Source organism: Chiroxiphia lanceolata, chromosome 9 (assembly GCF_009829145.1).
Source record: "Chiroxiphia lanceolata isolate bChiLan1 chromosome 9, bChiLan1.pri, whole genome shotgun sequence".
Classification (NCBI taxonomy): Eukaryota; Metazoa; Chordata; class Aves; order Passeriformes; family Pipridae; genus Chiroxiphia; species Chiroxiphia lanceolata.
This window is the reverse complement of record NC_045645.1, coordinates 11738592-11757711: the sequence shown is the minus strand read 5'-3', so window position 1 is coordinate 11757711 and position 19120 is coordinate 11738592. Positions and strand designations below refer to the sequence as shown.

The 19120-nt window shown below is 40.8% G+C and overlaps 1 protein-coding gene across 16 annotated transcripts in view; it reads right to left on the bottom strand.

Moving 5' to 3' along the window:
* The window catches only part of NFIA (nuclear factor I A), a 410936-nt gene that overhangs the window by 25240 nt on the left and 366576 nt on the right, over nt 1-19120 (bottom strand). For 11 of the 16 annotated variants that reach the window (XM_032696706.1, XM_032696704.1, XM_032696709.1 and 8 more), the window contains 3 exons: nt 13779-13957; nt 11155-11320; nt 3062-3153 (listed from right to left, as the gene is read on the bottom strand). In XM_032696706.1, coding sequence (XP_032552597.1) covers nt 3062-3153; nt 11155-11320; nt 13779-13957 — 437 coding nt within the window. The remainder of the gene's footprint in view (nt 1-3061; nt 3154-11154; nt 11321-13778; nt 13958-19120) is intronic. The other 5 variants (XM_032696705.1, XM_032696716.1, XM_032696718.1 and 2 more) reach the window with 2 other exon arrangements.

Here is a 19120-nt window from a genome sequence, read left to right as displayed (position 1 = left end):
AGTGGTCATCCTGCTACAGCCTTTGTTGACACAGGAAGACAGCTTTTTTATAAATATCATATAAATTCTATAAAATCCCTTTAAGGGATTATATTTGATGGAACATGACATAAATCAGAACATACTGCTAATGGGAATGTCTACTGTTAATTTTTCTTACGGGTTAATACCCATTAAGAAAGGCATGTTCTGGGTTTGGTTGTTTAAGAGCAGCCCAGGACAGAATGATCCTTGCTCCAACCCAACCATGTTGTTGTACATTTGTCTGGGATTTTATTCCAAGGTTCTGTGAATGCCCATGTATGGGAACTGCGACTTCTGCTGAACATGGCTGCCACATCCCTGTGCACAGACTCGCTTTTGCAGCATTTGAGGACTAATGATGATGATGTGCAACTAGTGTCTGTAGTCCAATGTTCCAACTGAAAGAGAACATCAGAGCCACCATAGCTGACCATAATATTGTCCTATAGCTTGTAGCTGGACCCTAATTTTTGAAAAGCAGATGTTTCAGATACAATCTTCATTTTATTTTATTGTTCCAGCATTAAAGAGTTGATTAACCCTTATATTTAAGCTTGACTTTCAGAAGCTCAGTGTTCCCTGCTTCCTCTTGTCTCAGGGAGCTGCGTCCCTGGCAGTTAGTGGTCCTCAGGACCCATATCTTAGCCTGGCTCTGAATGTAATACAAAGATCCTAATGGAAAGCAGCCACCCCAGCTGCTTTTAATAACACAGTCCTGTGTATTTTTATATTTTCATTTTGAATATATCCTAAGTGATCATCCTATACACTGATGCCCTGCAAAAAAAGCACAAAAGCCTGTCTTTGTTTAGAGGAAATCTACACAAATCCCAATTCCTTGCAGTTAGCATTTTTACCTCACTTCTCTGACTCAAAGCACAGTCAGCTTCTGAGTTCTTTCATGAATAAGTAGTGAGTTTTGCTGATAAATTATATATTTAGTATCAAGTGGGTTGTGGTGGTGTAATGATGTATAGAAGCATGGAGATGCAGCTGGAGTCAGAGACTGGGAGTCAGTCTCCTTCCCCACTGCAGCATGTTAGACTTTAATTGAAAGCTGTGCTTGAGTATTGTTTTTCACTGTATAGCATTGTTATTCACTACACTGCATTACAGGGAAGCACTTAAAGTAACGCTAGAGCACTTTAAAATTATTTAAGTCATAAATAAGAAGGATAAAAGTTTACAGTCAACAAACTTATCTGAGAAACTTAGGCTGCAGGATGCAAATAAGTTTTAAATATTTTTTGAGACTTGATAGTCTTGTGTCTTACTACATAATCAATTTACCAACTAGTAGTTTTTCAAGTGTTCTGGAGAAGGTAAGTTGCATTCTCCAAAGGGTTTCAGGTTTCCTGAGCAGTATACCTTAACATTCCTGTTTCCCAATTTCAGCATATTTCTGTGTATTCCAGTTGTTTTCAAAATGACCAGAGAAATATGATTTAAATGTGAGAGTGCATGAGAACTTGTAACATACATGAACCAAATAAAGGAAGAGGCTTGAAAAGTGGGGTGCAGTCTGCTTTTTGTTAAGGCATGAAAAAAACCCCCAGAATCTGATGGGTTAAACCCCTCTCTGCATTGCTGCTGTACTTTCTGTGACCCTATTTAATGCAGAGAAGGTTTGAGATTTGATGTAGTTTAACCTGTGCTGTGCATAGAGCTATAAACTAAAGCCCCTAACAAATGGTACACAAATAGCAGACAGCAAGAAAATGCATTGTGTTCACAGGCAGCTGGTTGCAGCCCTGTAAACTGAAAATCTTTGGGAGCAAGTGACTTGTGTTTCAGTGACAGCAAAGGTGCTGAAACCATCACAATGAAGAGTCTGTCTTCGTGCATCTACTGTGGCATGTGACAACCATTAATCTGTACACTAATTATTCAGATGCCTATAAAAGGTTTGAAAGAACTTAGAAGAGTTAAGAGTAGTACTCCCCAGTTTTCTAGTTATTTGAATTACTACTTTTTAGTCATTGCAACCAGCTCAAAACAAAATTACAAATATTTCGTGTCGTTGACCTTTAAAATAATTGTAACGTAGTCAAGCAATCACTTCGAACTACAGTTGTACTAAAGTACTGGCTCTGCTCACTTTTTTATACCTTCCCCCCCCCCCCCGCCGATAACGTGATATTAAGCACAGACTTAATTTTTTCAACATCTGGCTCAAATTAGCTGCTAACAAAACTGCCAACAACTATTTTCTTAATCGACCCTGGGAATCTGATACAGCTTGGAAAACGCACATTTAAACCTTGTCCTTCTCCTAAAGAAACACAAATGTTTACTTGAGCTTCTGATTTGACCATAGCAGGACTATGAATTCAGCTAACCCAGCTTTATATGCCTGCCTCAACTGGACTTTTTTCTCTTTGTGTAAGGAAACAGATGTGCTTGCAATTACAAAATCTCCTGCTCGCTCAAAGCCCACCATGCAAACGGCCAATCAGGAATTTGAATATTTTTTTCCATGGAAATCATTGGAGCAGTCTCTCATTGTGTCTGGTGGGACGGGACCCTAGAGATCATCTTGTTCCAACCCCCTTCCCATGGGCAGAGGCATCTTCCACTAGACCAGGTTGCTCCAAGTCCTGTCCAACCTGGCCTTGGACACTTCCAGGGATGGGGCAGCCACAGCTTCTCTGGGCAACCTGTGCCAGGGCCTCACCACCCTCACAGGGAAGAGTTTCTTCCTACCATCTAATCTAAACACAATTAAATGCAGTGCCTGGGGAGCAGGTTGCAGCCAAATTCTTTGAAACCCCAGTCCTAGCAGAAACAACTGCGTGCTGGAAGCCAATATCTTAGAAAGCAAGAGAGATCTTTCCAGTTACGAAAGCAGTGTTATTACTACACAAGCCCAAAAAAAAAACACAACAGACAAACAAACTGCAGGTGACATTTCACTGTAGTTACTGAGACCATGTGGGTGAAGTGACAGCGGCAATGCAGCTGCTCCGCGGGGACACGTTAGAGGACACTGGAGAAGAAAAAGAGGTGCAGGCATACAGAGAAGTCGAAAGCGGCCCACCTGAGTCTGTTGAGGGATATTTACAAAGCTTGGATCCCGTGGTCCAACACTGACGAATCGGTTTGCGGGGGAGGTGCTGGGTGTCGAGTAGGCTGTGAAGGGAAGGGACACATGCGTTGAGGAAGCGGCACTAGATTGCACACGAACAACACCAAAACACACTGTCTCAGAGCCACCTAAGCAGATGTTCAACATAGAAATGTGCAAACGTTTTAGAGAGCGAGAGTTTGGTTTTAGACACTGGAAAGTTTTGGTCTCAGTGGTGAGGATATAAACACGCAGGGGACTGGGTTGCTGGGAGAGGGGGTGGCTGTGATGTGGGCTCAGGGAAAGGTGTGCTGGGCCACCTGTGCAGCTCTCCAGCTTGAAGGCCTTTCCATGATGGGCTGGCACAGGAGACTTCTGCAGGTCCTGACTATTTTCCCTCCAATGTCTGGTATCTTTATTTTTAACAGAGTTTTGTATAGCAATGAATTTACCCAAGTGAATATTAACAGAATCAGACCATTATTTCATGCTAATCCAGCATTCTCTCTTGATATAAAGTTTTGGTTTTCATACTGCTGTGGTCTGCACTCTCTAAAATGTTCACTTGATGTGTTTGACAAACTAGGAAGATCCTTTTGGTAAAAAATTAATGGGTTGCAGTTTCACTGGGGTGGTAAGTGCAATCAGTCTGAAGGCTGAAGCTGCCTTTAAAAACTGGAGTGGCTCCCACAAATGTAAAGCTATTAAATGCAATGCAAGCCAAGAACCCAGATTACTTCCAAACTTGAAGTACTTTAATGATTTTATTGTTGCATTATATTCTCCACTGCAACTGTCCACAATGCCACGTACTTCCACATCCAAAAGCTTTCAATGCATTTTCAGTCTTCCTCTCACTTGAAACCCCCCCACGCAATCTTCTCCCATCTTCAGTTTTTTGCATATTTAGATCTAAATTCAAACAACCCAAATGGATGCCTTAATACAAACAGGGATCCTGTCTATTTTAAATATATTTATGGGAATGCATTCTGCTGAATAAAATCCCCAGACAATCTAACCATCCAATGAAGAGACAAAAAACACTGTTAAAAGGAAAGTTAGTTGCCAAATCCCAGTCAAGCTAAATATAATATTCAGGCCTCAACGCTACTAAAAAATAAAGTGAGTTAAGAGTTTGAGAAGACGCTGAGTTGGCTGTGTAGAGGAAAACTTGTTGCCTTTCTGAAGGCAAATATTTGGTGAAGAGGGATTAAATTGGAGCAGCCTTTGATTTAAGGCTATGTTGAACCATATCAATGCTCCACCTTACCCACTGTCATGACTCTTAAAGACCATAAGCAGTTACACAGGGAACTGCCAAAACAGGTCACACATTTACTTTCTTCTCTTCTTTCCCACCTGTGATTATTTTCAGCTCATGGTCTCCCTGTATTTAATGGTCCTCAAGGGATTTCTCACCGGTGAATGCTCTCTCTGCCCTTCAACCCATGTAAATGTTCTGCATCCCACAAAGCCCTTGGATGATAAGTTCCCAAGTCTGCGAGCAGCCAGACCCATATTCTTCCCTTCCCTGCCTACCCAAGTCTCACAAATGTCTTGTGATGCCTCCTAGTTCTTACAGTTACATCAGACAGCTTCCTTTTCTCAGAGAGCATTCCCTGAAATCACCCCAGGAACTGCATATCTTCATTTCCTACTGATATGAGAGGAGATAATGCATGCCTGGCTTTTCAGAATGAATTCTTCCCACTTGTTTCTGGTGAGGTGAGCTTTTCTCTCCAAGAAGCTAACACTTCCAAAAATCATGCAAGAAACACCTCTCCTTCACATAATTTTAAAGGAATTTTCAAGTGCACTAATTCATCTTTCTGAGATGGTTTTGCAAATTGTGGTGCCGCTTAAGTGTTTGAGTATAAACAGGTACGGTGGGTGTTACTCCTACCTGCAAATCAAGGAAGAAATGAACTGAGTAGATCTGGTGAGATGTTCTCCTCACCTTTTACCATGTAATTTTTTAATAATTCAAAGAAGCCACACTTTTGCAAAGGGTATCTCTCTGTTGCTAGTGCCATGTATTAACATTCTTCTGTACTGCTTTATGCTGAGGTATTTTTTTTAACTAACTAATGAACTAATGTTTTGCAAGACTAAAAATTCCTTCTGCAGTGGGGAAAATTAACTTAAAGCTAAAAACTCAAACATCTGTTGTTTGGTTCTTCTGGTCTACTTTTAAGGAAGCAGATTGAGTGGAGAGGCCATTTAATCCCTTGGAGCAGGTAAGTTCCACTCAGAAGGGAAGGAACTCAAGATCTTGTTTACAGTTCCCCGTTGGCAGATACTTTTGCTGTGATATTTGGTAGAAAATCAAAGGGAAACCCGCAGAATGCTGACTTAAATGGCTTCTCTGTTCAAACAAAAATTCAAAAGCTTTCAAAAACTGTGTAATATGCACAAAAGTCCCCTCAAAGCTTGCTGGAAGAGTTGCTATGTATACCTTTCTTCCACTCCAAACAATGTTTAACTTGCTTTCTGAAAATACTCGGATGTCAGCTTGGTATTTCCTTAAGGTCATATAACTGCATTGCCAGAGCCAAGGAGGGAAGAGCACCAAAACTACACATATGCAGAGGATTTACACTGGACTCTACCTAAGTGCTAAGTTCCACTTCACTGTAAAATATCCTGACTTGTTTGCAGACGGTAAGGGGCCATTTTGGCTCGGAATATTAAATTTACATGGAATACACATCAGCAGTGACTCCTATTAGGCTCAGAAAAGGGAGTAGCACCGAATGTTGCTTAGCCCACGACCAACACAGTTTCTACTCTCTTACTGTCTTCATATAAATACCCTTGTTTGACATGGAAGTGGAATTCCTGGAAGTCTGATCCCTAGACTCTGCTCTGAGATTAGGATGGGGTAAACAGCTCTCACACGTTAAAGCTGGTTTGTATTACATTATAGCATACATACAAGCTAAGCCTGTGGTGGAGTCTTAAAACTCCAGTTTGGGAAAGGCCAAAGCATGGAAAGGAACAAGGAACGGGAGCCAGGTGTCTTAGGCAGATCTTCTCCAGATCTTATCAGCTTTGCTCCATGGGAATTGCATAGACCTATACTAGTTTACACCAGCTGATATCTCTCCCATGGGGCGTGAACAGGAACATCTTCCTGTCCAGCCTGGCGTTTCTGTTACTGGAATTCACTAAGGATTGTCTGCAACATCCTAGCCCATAGCCAAGGAAATGAATGTGATGCCACAAATTTGCTATGATGCTTCACTTCAGGAACAAGAAAAACAGGAGCTGGCAGAGAAAGAACATTTGCTCACACGGACAGCTTTGATATTTAGCCAAAATGGCAAGAAACTGTATGAAAGACAAGACAAACAAACAGTTTTGGGAATGTCATGTATTTTAAAGTTGCCTTCAGCAGGAAAATGTTAATTTAAATATACTTTCCTGAAATAATTGCTATTAAGTATTAGAGTCTGTAGTTTGTCAGACAGTTCTGGATTAAAAGGATTAACTTTTGCTTGGTAAGGATGATTTCGGTGAGTGATGACCTAATGTACCACCAGGTCTCTCTTTTACAGACCAAGTTGACAGGTACATGTATTTGATATGAAGAATTGTCCTGTTTCTCAAGGGACCAGGAATTAGTTTAGCTGTTGGTGGAGCTGTAGTGAGAGGATTAAATGAAGCAGTGTGGTGCAACACAACAGTTCGTACTGCAGTGCATTCTGCAGATGAGTATCTTAGAGGGAACTGCAAATTTTACGAAATAAAATGATGCAGTCATCACCCTCTTTTTTATGGATGGGGAAAGGAGCAAAAAGAAAGCTCAAACGGCTTGCCCAGAGGGTGCTCAGTCAATGCACAGCAGAGAAAGGGAAAGAAATCCAATCTCATTACAGAATCATAGAATTGTTTAGGTTGGAAAAGACCTTTAAGATCATTATATCCAACCACTAACCCAGCACTGCCAAGTACACCACTAACCCATGTCCCCAGGTGCCACATCCACACAGCTTTTAAATCCCTCCAGGGCTGAGGACTCCACCACTGTCCCTGTTCCAGTGCCTGACTACTCTTCCTGTGAAGAAATTTTTCCGCATATCCAACCTACACCTCCCCTGTGCAACTTGAGGCCATTTCCTCTTGTCCTGTCCCTTGTTCCCTGGGAGCAAAGCCTGACCCCCACCTGGCTCCACCCTCCTGTCAGGGTGTTGGAGAGAGTGAAAAGGTCCCCCCTGAGCCTCCTTTTCTCCAGTCTGAGCCCTCCCAGCTCCCTCAGCTGCTCCCCACAGGACTAACTATCCAGGCCCCTTGACAGCTCCATTCCCTTCTCTGGACACGCTCCATCCCCTCTGTCTTTCAACTGGATTTGAAGTGTGGCCTCAGCAGTGCCCAGCACAGGGGACTGGTCACTGCCCTCGTCCTGTGGCCACACCGTTGCTAGTACAGGCCAGGTGCCATTGGCCTTCTTGGCCACCTGGGCACACCTGGGCTCATGTTCAGCCACTGTTGACCAGCACCCCCGAGTCCTTTTCCCAGCAGCTTTCCAGCCACTCTGTCCCCAGCCTGGAGTACTCCATGGGGTTGTTGTGACCCAAAGGCAGAACCTGGCACTTGGCTTTATGAATCCAGTACTACAGTCATAAGATCATTCTCCTCATCCTGACACAAATACTGTTTAACACGAAAACTACTTTGTGCAAAGGGACATTAACCAGTAATGACTTTGTTAAAGTTGTAAAGAGCTGTGAATCTTAGAAAATGACATTTAGTTAAAAAAAGCTTTTTAAAAATCAGGGTGTACAGGATGGCAGTATCTTAGCCTCTGCACTGGAATGAGGGCCACAAATTCTAACATTCTGATTCAGTTATGATAGTGCTAAAGTTCAACTGGCATCTAATGGAGGTGGTGTTTGCTTTGGGCAGTGAGATATAAAACCCCCAAACCGCCAAGTTCAAGAAAATACTGTGTTGTGCTTGTTAAGGGTTACAAACCAAAGAAAATCAAGAAGAGATCTGAGATAAGATAATATTGGGACTGCTTCTGATATCAAAGATGTGTTCTATTGAAAAAGCTTTTTATGGAGGAAAAATAAACCGCCCTAAACCTCATGAATCCCATTGCCATTGTGTCATGTCATTGAGGAAAATGCTGGCTTTCCAAAAGGATAGGATTCGCATTTGAAATTTTCAACTCCCCGAGTGTGTCTGGCCACCCAGTAGTGTCAAATCCCTGGTGTGGATCTCCAGGGGCTCTTCCTTCCTTGGACAGCACTAATGTTCATGTTTTGGTTAATGTCACAGCTGGAGAGTTTCACTATTGCTCTGAGAATCATTAACCACCTTGTTGTGATTTTTAGCTCTCGTTCCCAGGAGGCCATGCTGTATTGAACAGCTGCTCCTGGCTCCTGCACCCCTCAGGAGGGCCATATTCCAATTTTTGGTTGGGCCGTGACTGCATTTTGTTTCTGCTGAGGGCTTTCTGCTAGACCAAAAAAGGGAAGGAGAATGGAGCAAATGCCAACCCCTTTCACTCCATTTCCTTGGATGGGGGGGCTTCATTCTCCTCCATACAACTAAGGAGAGAGTCTGGCCAAAATTTAACATCACTCCTGCCTTTGTTGCATAAGTGACTTTCCAATATCCTCAGGCTCTGCAGGGCAGTCAGCCATAGCCCGGAGACACTCCCAGAACTGGTGCGCTCCAGCAGCTCGTAACCATGGAAAACACCTTTTTGTGCGGCTTTTATGGAACTCTGGTGAATCTGCAGTTGCTATTTGAAGGCTAATATTTAGTTAAGGAAAAAATAAACACTGGAGGAAATGGAGGGTTGGTTCTGATTGACACACTGAATGCAGTCCAGTGGGTCCTTCTGGCAAACCCTCACTGAGGAGGCTTGCAACTTCAGTTTGCTTTACTCTTCACGTGGCAAATATTTCCACTGGCTTTGGTGTATATGTAATATTTTTTCTTAGAAAATGTTTCCTATAATCTACTTTTCTGTAAAATTTGTCCCTAAATTAAATTATATGCTTCTTTACAACTCAAGTCACTGTTATTCAAGCCCCTTACCAAAAGGAAGATGCGTGCCTGAATATGCACAGAACTATATGTTTAGACATCAGCGTAGCTAATTAACAAACAGTAATTATTTTCCTAATCTTTTGTTTAAATACCATTAACTGGCTGCTCTTGAGAAAACCTCGATTCCCAATTAACGTGGCAGCTGTCTGCTGAACGCTGAGCCCAGTGGCCAGCCCCAGCCGACACCGACGGGTGTTCTGCTCACTTCAGCGGAGAAATGCCCGTTTTTCTGCCAGCTGAGAATCAGGCCAGACACACATTGAGCTTGTTTACACAATGACATTATCATAAACATTAAGTATTAAGATTACTGCTAAAATGATGTTGGGAATTTTTTTCTTTTCGACACCAGACACTGCCAGTAAACTGAGTCACAACTGTAATGACAAGTACATACTGACCTAGTTTTGTTTTTCCCGGTTCTGAAGACAAGGAAATAATAAGGCATTGCTGACTTTATTCAGTGATAACTATGACTAAATGTTAACCTTTTAGATTCCACTGCTGAATCTTATTGATAGGACTCGAAAGACGGTATCTCCCATCAGAGAGCATCAAAACTTCCTGATAGCACAAGTGTTGGTCTAAGGTCAGAAAGAGGAGCAGAGGGGAGAGAACGAATCAACTTCTTTGCTCAACAAAAATCTGCTGATCAGTTCAGGAAGACCTGATTCTAAAAGATCGTGTTCACAGTCTTACCAGACTGTCTCATACTAAAACCCATTTTAATTTCCAAGCAAGCCAGAACATCTTGCTGAGTTTGCAGTTGTGCGCTATCATGTAGCAGAAGGCAATGCAAACCCCTGAGAACTCCCAGATCTTAAAAATGCCCCCTGGAACCTGAGCAAATCTCCTGAACAGTATATAAAGCTTTAAAAATGTAGGCTTCACTTGGTCTGAATAGTGAGTACCTCTTTGCACATCAAGCAGTGGTTGCATATAGCATTTAAATAATAAGCTTGAAAAGCACACAAAGGGATTTGCTCTTTCGATTAGATTGATTTTTGTTTGTGGATGTTATTTGGACTCCCTTCACTGTGGAACAAGTCCCCTACAGTTGCCATTAAAGCACTGAAAGCTTCCCTTTTGTTTTTAAATGTCAGTTTGAGCATAGCTTCATTAAATCATTTCACAATTAACTCCCTGAACATCCAGACATTTTTTTAAAGCATCAGACACAGCTGAACTGCATTTGTTTCCCAGAAGAGTGAGTCCAAAGTGGTATCCCCATGTGTGTATCCAGGAATTCATATATTTGACTTGTGGCTTCACAAAATGCATATGGGAGCAGTGTGGGTGGTGGAGAGAGGATTAAAGCTTTCTCCCTAGCCCTGAAACATACCAAAACTTCTTGCCCAAAATGCAAGGCATAAGGGAAAGATGTCTGGGTTGATCTAGGAAGACTTATTCCCAAAAGAACTATAATTGAAGTAAACTGGAAAGAGTTGTTAGTTTAGCCCAGTTATGTCTAAGCAGCGATGTTTTTGATAAGACTGTCTGACTTCCATGTAGGATCTATCCTCGAAAGCCCGGCTTGAGACACCAATTTTTCACAGAATCATAAAATGGTTTGGGTTGGAAGGGTGTTGGAAGATCCAGTTCCAACACCCTCCCATGGGCAAGAACACCTTCCACTAGACCAAGTTGCTTAGAGCCCCATCCAGTCTGACTTTGAACCATTCCTTGAATGGGATATGAACTTGCCTCCTTATGACAACAAACAAGATTCCAAAGGTCCGAGGTGTGTGTCACAGATTAGCTACTGGCCTTGATTTCTGTCACATGTGGTTATGTGAAATGCCCACAGAGTCAGAAATAAAACTGCAACCTTAAGCTAACGCTTTTCTTGTTAACACAGAAGCAGCTCAGAATTTTGTCCATCATACAGAGAGCAGAGAGCTCTCCTGCTCCCCAAGAGCTAGTCCAGTCCTCATCTCTGAGCAGCGACCAATAGTTGTGCACGGTCGTTAGCCCTTGGTTCCCGCTGCGTCTATACTTACTTGGAGAAGTGGGAGAGGTGGCCCCTCCTTCTGTTGATGTGGTTGGAGGTTTTGTGTCTGGCACTGGCAGAGGCACAGGCCTAGCCATTGGTGGCGGAGGTGGTGGTGGCAACATTGGGGTAGGAAGGAATGGATTGTGCACCTTGCCTTGGCTGCTACCATTGGGCTGCCGAAAAACAAGCAAACACAGAAATTATACTAAAAATCAGCTATTATCAGGAGCCTCTAGTAATAACAATCTAATTGAAAACTATGTGCAACACATTTACTATTACTTGAGAGGTGGCAAAGAAAGTCCCATTAGCAACTGGTCTGAAATGTCCTGGATTAAATTCTGCTCCTCTTTACATTTCCTGCAGCACTAACCCATGCTCAGTGAGAGGTGAAGCAGGATTTTTGACCACAGCTCCCCAGTTTCGTGCCTCTGTTATCCCCTTGGGATATCAGTGCCTAGGACTCGAGTGTAAATTTCTTGAAGATACTGCTCATTAAGAGAAAAAACAAGCATTTTTGGTGGTCTTAAAAGTCATGCTGATATCTTATTACAGGAAAATGAATGAGTATATTTTAAAATAATTGCTCTCCCACATCTCTTTTGAGTTAGCAATAGTGTACCTCATGTTTTAGTTACCATTAGGATTATATGGAAAAATGACCGGACTTAGAACCGCTTCATTTTACACATTGGGAAAAAAACACCCTCCCTTTAGTCTGGGATGTGGTCAGTCACAGGCTGAAGGGGCTGAGCTATACAAGTGTGGTCTTTCAATTAATCACCAGAAAAATGTGTTCATAAGTAAAAGTGTTTTCAAGTATCACAAAAACAAGAAGCAGGCTTAGAAAAACATGCCAACCCTTCCCCCAGCTTTATTAAGTTTACATTTTAAATGTAACTCAGCCTGGACACTTGAAAACCATACAGATAGATGCCAAATACCATTACAAAGAGAAAGTAGGACAGGCTGTGAATCAGGTGTTCCATTTTAGTGACAAAAATGATGAGATCATTTTCGACAGCACTCTGCAAATTGATCTCACTGCAGTTCTTCTGGCACTGAGCATTGGCTTTTCCATTGATGATAAAAGCTCAGCTTTAAACACAGATCCATATTCTAAGTACTGCTAAAGAAAATAATATTTTAATTCCTGTTATGGTTTCCATTAGCCTGAATTACTGGGGACAAAATACTCATCCTGGCAAAGCACTTGGGACCTTATTTTCATTTCACCTGTTTTGGCACTGACAAAAAGCCTTAAAGTTGTGAAGGTGCAAATCACACTTGTGGTAGAGCAAAAATGGTTGAGGGCATAAATAAGACTCAAATTTATCTGCATTTAACTTAACAGCACTCCCACAGACTTCAAAGACTGCAGTTACTAGTGTTTGCAGCAAGAAGCAATCCTTCAGGGATATTTATTTTTCCAACATCCAGCACCTTTAATAAACTAATATATTAGTGACATCTCTCAAACACTATCTTGTCTCCCAATTAGGTCCCTTTCCTGCCAAGAAGACCCCTGCTGCATGTTCATTGTGAGTGTGCTAACAGTTCATAATGCTGAATGGTTTGGGATAAATTAAGCAAATGAATACTCAAGGAAAAAGAAAAGCACTGTATTGATTTGTTGTCTAGACATAAATGTATCTGCTAACATATTGCAGACATTATTCAAAGCCAGGACTAGCTGGAATAAGTAGAGTCAGTTTTTCTGCTGGGGAAAGGAAAACACTGAGAATAATACAGCTTATTAAATAAATGTAATAAATTAGATGCTAATAATTAAACTAATTCTCATTAACACTTTCAGTTGTACGTATGTCAGGAGAGAAACAGTAATTTTGCCAGTTATTACTTCATTGGCTGGAAAAAGTTACATGCATTACATTTCATGAACTATTCAGAGCATTATTTTAGATTTGATTTACATAAAATTTATAAATTCTGTATTCAATTGGAATGCTATTTCAATAATAGCAAGATGATTCACTTTATTTGATTAAAAAAAAAGAAAATGGTTATTTGAAGCTTTGGAACTCTGCTTAATTTTTCATAGAGATAAGGGGAAAAGATAACTGCTTACAGAAATAACAAACCATAATAAACTGTACTTTTAACATCTTGAGTTCAAGTACTGGTCAACTTGATCTAAAGTGCTATAAGGCAGTATTTTTTTTTTAATGAACTTAGCTGATCTGAAACATCTGTTTCTCACCCTCCCTTTTCCTGCTCCATCCCCCCCACTCTCCCCTGAACTTCAAAAATAATTAATAAAAATTATTCTGCCTTCATATTTGGTTAACCCTGGTTGCAGAAGGGTTACAACATATGCAGCAAAGTCATTTGTGGGGGGACCCAGAAGGTCACTGTAGCACCAGCTTCTCTGACAGTTTAAGCTAATTTTACCACAATGTGGTCGAGTGGTTTTTTGGGGAGGTTTCATGCTGTTTTTTAAAATACTTTTGCAGTAGCAGCATATTTTTAATTTTTTTTTTTTCCTTCCAGCAACTATTCCAGGTGTGCTCCTGCACGCAACATACTGTTAAAATAACCCCATAAATAATCCCATGGTTAATTTTTTACATAGGACAAACACTTCTGAAGAAAGAAAAACGGCTTCCTTACATTTAGGAACCCCACCTGTCCAGCCTGCTGACCAGCGTCGGGGCAGACAAGTTGGACAAACTCTTTCAGAGTCTCCTGAGGATGATAGCGGATTGCTGGGTGTGAGAAGTATGGCCCAGGCTGTTGAATAATGGGTGATGTTGGAAAATGAAGAGTCGATGGTGTTGCATGTGGACTTGCTATAGGAAAGAAAACAAAGACGTTATATAGAGTTTTGCCTTCGGAAAATAAAACAGTTTAAATCTACTATTGTTTTATTTTTAGTCTTCCTTTTTTTTTTTTTTTTTTTAACGCACAGTATTTTTTATACATCGGATCTTCACAATTAATATATTAGACCACATTGTGTCCTACACTCACTCCATCTACCTCCTGGAAGCAAATGGAGCCAGACATTTTGAAGGATTTTCTGTATTTTTAGTGGACATGTATAAAGGATCCAACAGTCTTTTGTGAGACTGAAAACTATTCATCACCTTAAGAGCAGCCCTCATCAATCAGGCAATAAAAAAATGGGAGATTAGGGTTGATTTAATTGACATTTCATGTAACTTGGATTTGCACATATGAATCCATTTTATATTGTATATAAATGGTCGATAATTTAAAGATGGTCTAACGTTTCTTGTTTTTGGGGTTTTTTTCCCACCTCAGTTTAGAAACATTTATTTTAAGTAACGTGTTTTCATCTAATGAACATGCACAAAGTGGCGAGATCGTTTGGAAAATTACATTTACATTTCCCCTGAATAATGTTAGCCTCAAATCTTCAGCAAGACCTCAGCTTGCATTCAGGGATGAAGTTTAATTTGGTGAATTTACGAGCCAACAAGTCAGCTGGAAAATGTACTCCAGAGAAGGTGCAGAGGTGTGATGTACACAAGCCCATTGGCAATGACCGATTTTACCCTCAACTGATTTCAGCAGAACTACAAGTGCAGCTGAAGAGCCTTCTGCTCTCCTGCATTATGTGACACCTTTGCCCAGTTCCTTGGCCTTCAAAATGTATGGAGTTGGACCCTTGTTAGTCAGCAGTGTTTTCCACTGTTGTCACCATGAGGTAGCAAGGGCTGCCACTTACAGTGCCATGAATTGTCCCTTTCCCCTCTAAAATGAGAATTCACTCTTCTTTTAGAATGACCAATTAATCTGGTGTGCACAAGGTCATCTGTGAATCATAGTTTATTTCTCACCAAACAGTCATTGTTATGTTCCTGGCATGTTATCCTAGGAATCTTTGAGGGGTGTCCATGTGCATAGACTGCACTTGTACACCACACATAACCAATTAGATAAAGGCTATGCAGGGGAGGGAATATCCTACAGAAACTCATGTGTTGGCTTTGAAGTACGTTAAATATACAAGAGGGAAAAAAAACCCCTTTGGCACTTCCAGAAAAATTGGAGAGATGCAGGAAAGTTAACTAAAATCAAACAGAAATGAGCAAACATTCATTTCATGATGAATGTTATGAAAAACCTTCAGTTAAATAAAAGCTAAAATCTGCTTCTTACTCCTGCTCATTGCCAGTTTAATAATATGACACTTTATTAATAATTTTTTTCTTAAGCATTATTAAACCACTAGCAAACTCTAAAGCCTGAAGATGTGGATAAAACATGTACTCTGAGACAGCAGCAAGGAAACTACTGCATTATCCTGTAAACATTCATTAAGGGTTGGCTGGGCAGCACTTCTATGCTCTTCCTTCTCCATGATGGGATAAGAATGATTGCTTTGATCCCACCCCCAAAAAGAGCTGCACTCATGCCAGGGGTGCTGGTATGGGATGGATGTGAAGGTCTCGCTCTTGCCATGAAAAGCACTCCTGTATCCATGTTAACCCCACAAGTCTGCTCCCCTTAGTACTGCTCACAATAGAGAGAGAAACACACACTAAATGTGTGGTAATAAATGGGAAAAAGCCACGGAAAGAAAGCATAGAGATGAGGAGCCAAAAGACACGCAGCCTTCAGCTGTCTCTGGTGGAAGCAGATGGATATCCAGAGAAACTCCTTGGAAAGCACGGGCTATACCTATCTTATAACACCTGGATATCGTGACATGTGGGCTGAGCTGAAAAACAGTGTCTTCCCACAGCTGTGCCAGGTCTGCAACACTGCACTTGGGAAAAGGAAACAAGAAGCAGCATATCCCACACTCCTCGTTATGGAAATGTTGACAGCTATTCCATGGCCAAGGCAAACACCTGTGTACCCAGCCTGTTCAACCTGTCTGCACATCTGGGCTTATCTCCTGTGTTTTTTACAAACCTTGTTAATTATTTCTTATTCACTTTTAAGACAACTAGTTTTGTTTGAGTTTGCATCTTAAATCACAGTATATTTGAAAACTCTTCAGATAAAGAACCCAAATCTTCAAAGGAAGAAATAAAGGCTGTTTTCCTGTCCCCAGACTCCTGGGAGAGGCTGTAACTTTGAAGTGTGCTATTAAAGGCAGAGATAATGGGGAATTCCCCTTAGGAACTCTAGGTGTCTACCATGGAGCCAATTATTAGAGTCAACAGAGAACTAAGCAGAACTAACGGTGTATAAGGAGTTGTTCATCTTATCCCAAAACAGACCCCTATCTTTGACTGGACTTCACTGACCACACTGACTGGCTCACTGGTGGATGTGCAAAGAGCCCACTGGTATTGTTCTGAGGTAGATACCTCCAGTCTATGTACACAGCTTCATTTAGGTGAATCCTACCTAAAGTGGCAGCCTCTGATCTCACCTACACCAACCCCTGAGGTGGAACCACTTTAATGACACTCACGTCAGAGCCACTTCAGAGGTATGAAGATACCATAACCTATTCCAGGAAACAACAGTCATTTTAGAGCTCCTCAAAACATTTTGCCAGGAATATTGCTTCAACTGAAGCTGTCAGCAAGTGTTTTGATGACTACAACAAAATTTTTATTATCATACAATATTTCTATCTTTTTTTAATATTAAATATATTCTTCCTCTCTTTCTTCCTATCTCCTTTTGTAGTTTCCCCTTTCCTTGTGTGTCAAATGGAATATGAAGGATGAAGATAAAAGTGAGAAATAAAAATTTATGTGGCAAACATCTAATTCTGTAAAAAAATAGATTGGGATTTTAAAAATATTTTTTAAAAATTTCCTTTTAGTATCAGCTCTTTTAAGACTATTTGAAATTGTTATGCAACTGCACTGTCGTTTGTACATATCTGGGAACAAACTCATTCCTATTCTTTCTCTGGATGAAAAGGAGATAGGCCTGAGACCACACTGAGACCACACTGTATTTAGCTTTTCCAAGATGTGGGTCTTCATTTAATAATTTAATTTGCTTTATGAAAGATGAAAGAAATATTCACTGGCATGTAAGTAGTGAGTCTTTTTCTGTTGCCTTGACTTCCTCAGCATGTGAGGGTAGAAAACAAAGTGGAAATCATGTGTCACTGATCTTCCCAAAGAGAGAGAGAAGAAAAATGAATGCAGAAATAAGCAACAATAATTCAGCAAAGCAAAGTGCTGCAAAAAGGAGAAAGTGATTCCTCTTCAGAGTCTTGGCCAACTCCTCAGCACAGCTGAGGGCTTTCTGCTGACCACAAGAAGGACTGGGGGAAGGAAACCAGACCAAATAGGCATCAGTCCCCAGTCTGTGCCATACAGTGACATGGAGGGGTCATTTTCTTCTTGGCATAAGAAGTAATGAGTAGAATACAGATCTCCAAAAGGTTTGTTTTTGCAGCTTCTGACTGGGAAATACCAAATTTCTCAAGAGGCAAAAGGAGGGGCTGTTTGGTGAGAGGAAAAATCCACTACTATTAAACTGATCAACATTACAAATGTGCCTGCCTGATACTAGAGAGAGGGAATTAAATGCTTAAGTCTAAAAACTGCTGGCCCAGATACAGACCATTACTCCAATGGTTGTGTTGTGGTCAGCAACTCTGGTGAGTGCAAAACTGGCTGCTCAAACAAGTTCTGAGCACAGAACACAACCATGTTTCCAAATATAGGAATCCCCACAAATATTTTGAATCAGTTAAAGCATGAGAAGTAATATAGAACAGGTTGCTATTTTCCTTATTTGCCTCTAAAATGCCATGATTTTCAGAAACTCTTAATAAAAATTATAGTAATTAATTCCAAAAACTACACCTACACTGATGCAAATGGTCCTGTGTATGAGAAGAGGCTCCTACTACTTCTTATGGAATATTACAAGTCTTAATCCGTGATTGTAAATTCTTTGAGATCTTCAAATGGAAGATAAAATAGGTCTTTGTCTATTATTTATTTACTTATTGACTTATTATTTATGTATCCCTAAGCAGCTCCATCCTGCCAAACCATATTTCTCCTGGCGTCTTTCAGCCTGTGACATTTATATTTTATTATTGACCTCAGTAAACGACGTAAAATATAAGTTCTACAACCTATGAAAAGATGTGTATTCCAGATCAGAACTTCATTTTACCTGCTGTAGGTACAGAGGAGCTGGACTATCTGGTGTTATTAAATCTGTTATTTTGTGTGGGGGTTGAAGGCAGGAGTTATCCTTCCATCTCAAGGCAAGCATAAATATTTCAAAGCACACATGATTCTAATTCCATTGAAGCTCGTCTGAAACATCCCAGACTTTTTATTGAAAATGAGATGATAATGTATGGTGGCCTGCAACAGATATACCAGTATTTTAAAACTACTGCTATTGGGCCAAGTAATTATGCAGTACAGCTGTTGTGTGCTACACTGGATTCTTCAGTGTTTTATGAGCTTGTGGTGCTGTGCAGCACAGAAGTCAGAGGGTTTTTCAGAACGCTGAATTCAAACGTCTGATTATGCAGGTCTGTCTTGTCTTTTCCCTTCTTGATTTGTAGTAGCCAATAACAAAATAAGTAATGGATAAAATAAGCTTCACTTATTGATTAGGTGAGCACTGCATATGGCTGAGGCTATGAAGAAGTGCCAAAACTGTGAATTTTGTTCAACTGAGTGATCAGATAATAAAAAATAAGTTAATTTGAAACAGGTTATAGTTTTCTTCAGATATTTAGTACTCTGGAACAAAGGAGCAATCCTGATAAAGAGGAATGGGATCTTTGTTCCCAGGGAGTGCTCACTGATGTGGTAAAGGGATGTTGGGATCGCACCTGCAGTGCTCAGATTTCTCCACCAGCACAGCCCAACATATGGGGGGACATATTGGTCCATCCACCTTCCATCTCCTCTTCCAAAAAGCCTTGCCAACCCCTTCAAGTCCAGATGACTGGATAAAATTGCTTTCTTCATAAAGTCGTTTGAAGTCTTTGCAAGGGTCACTTAGTGTTGCTCAGGAAAAGGCCACGATCACCCTGC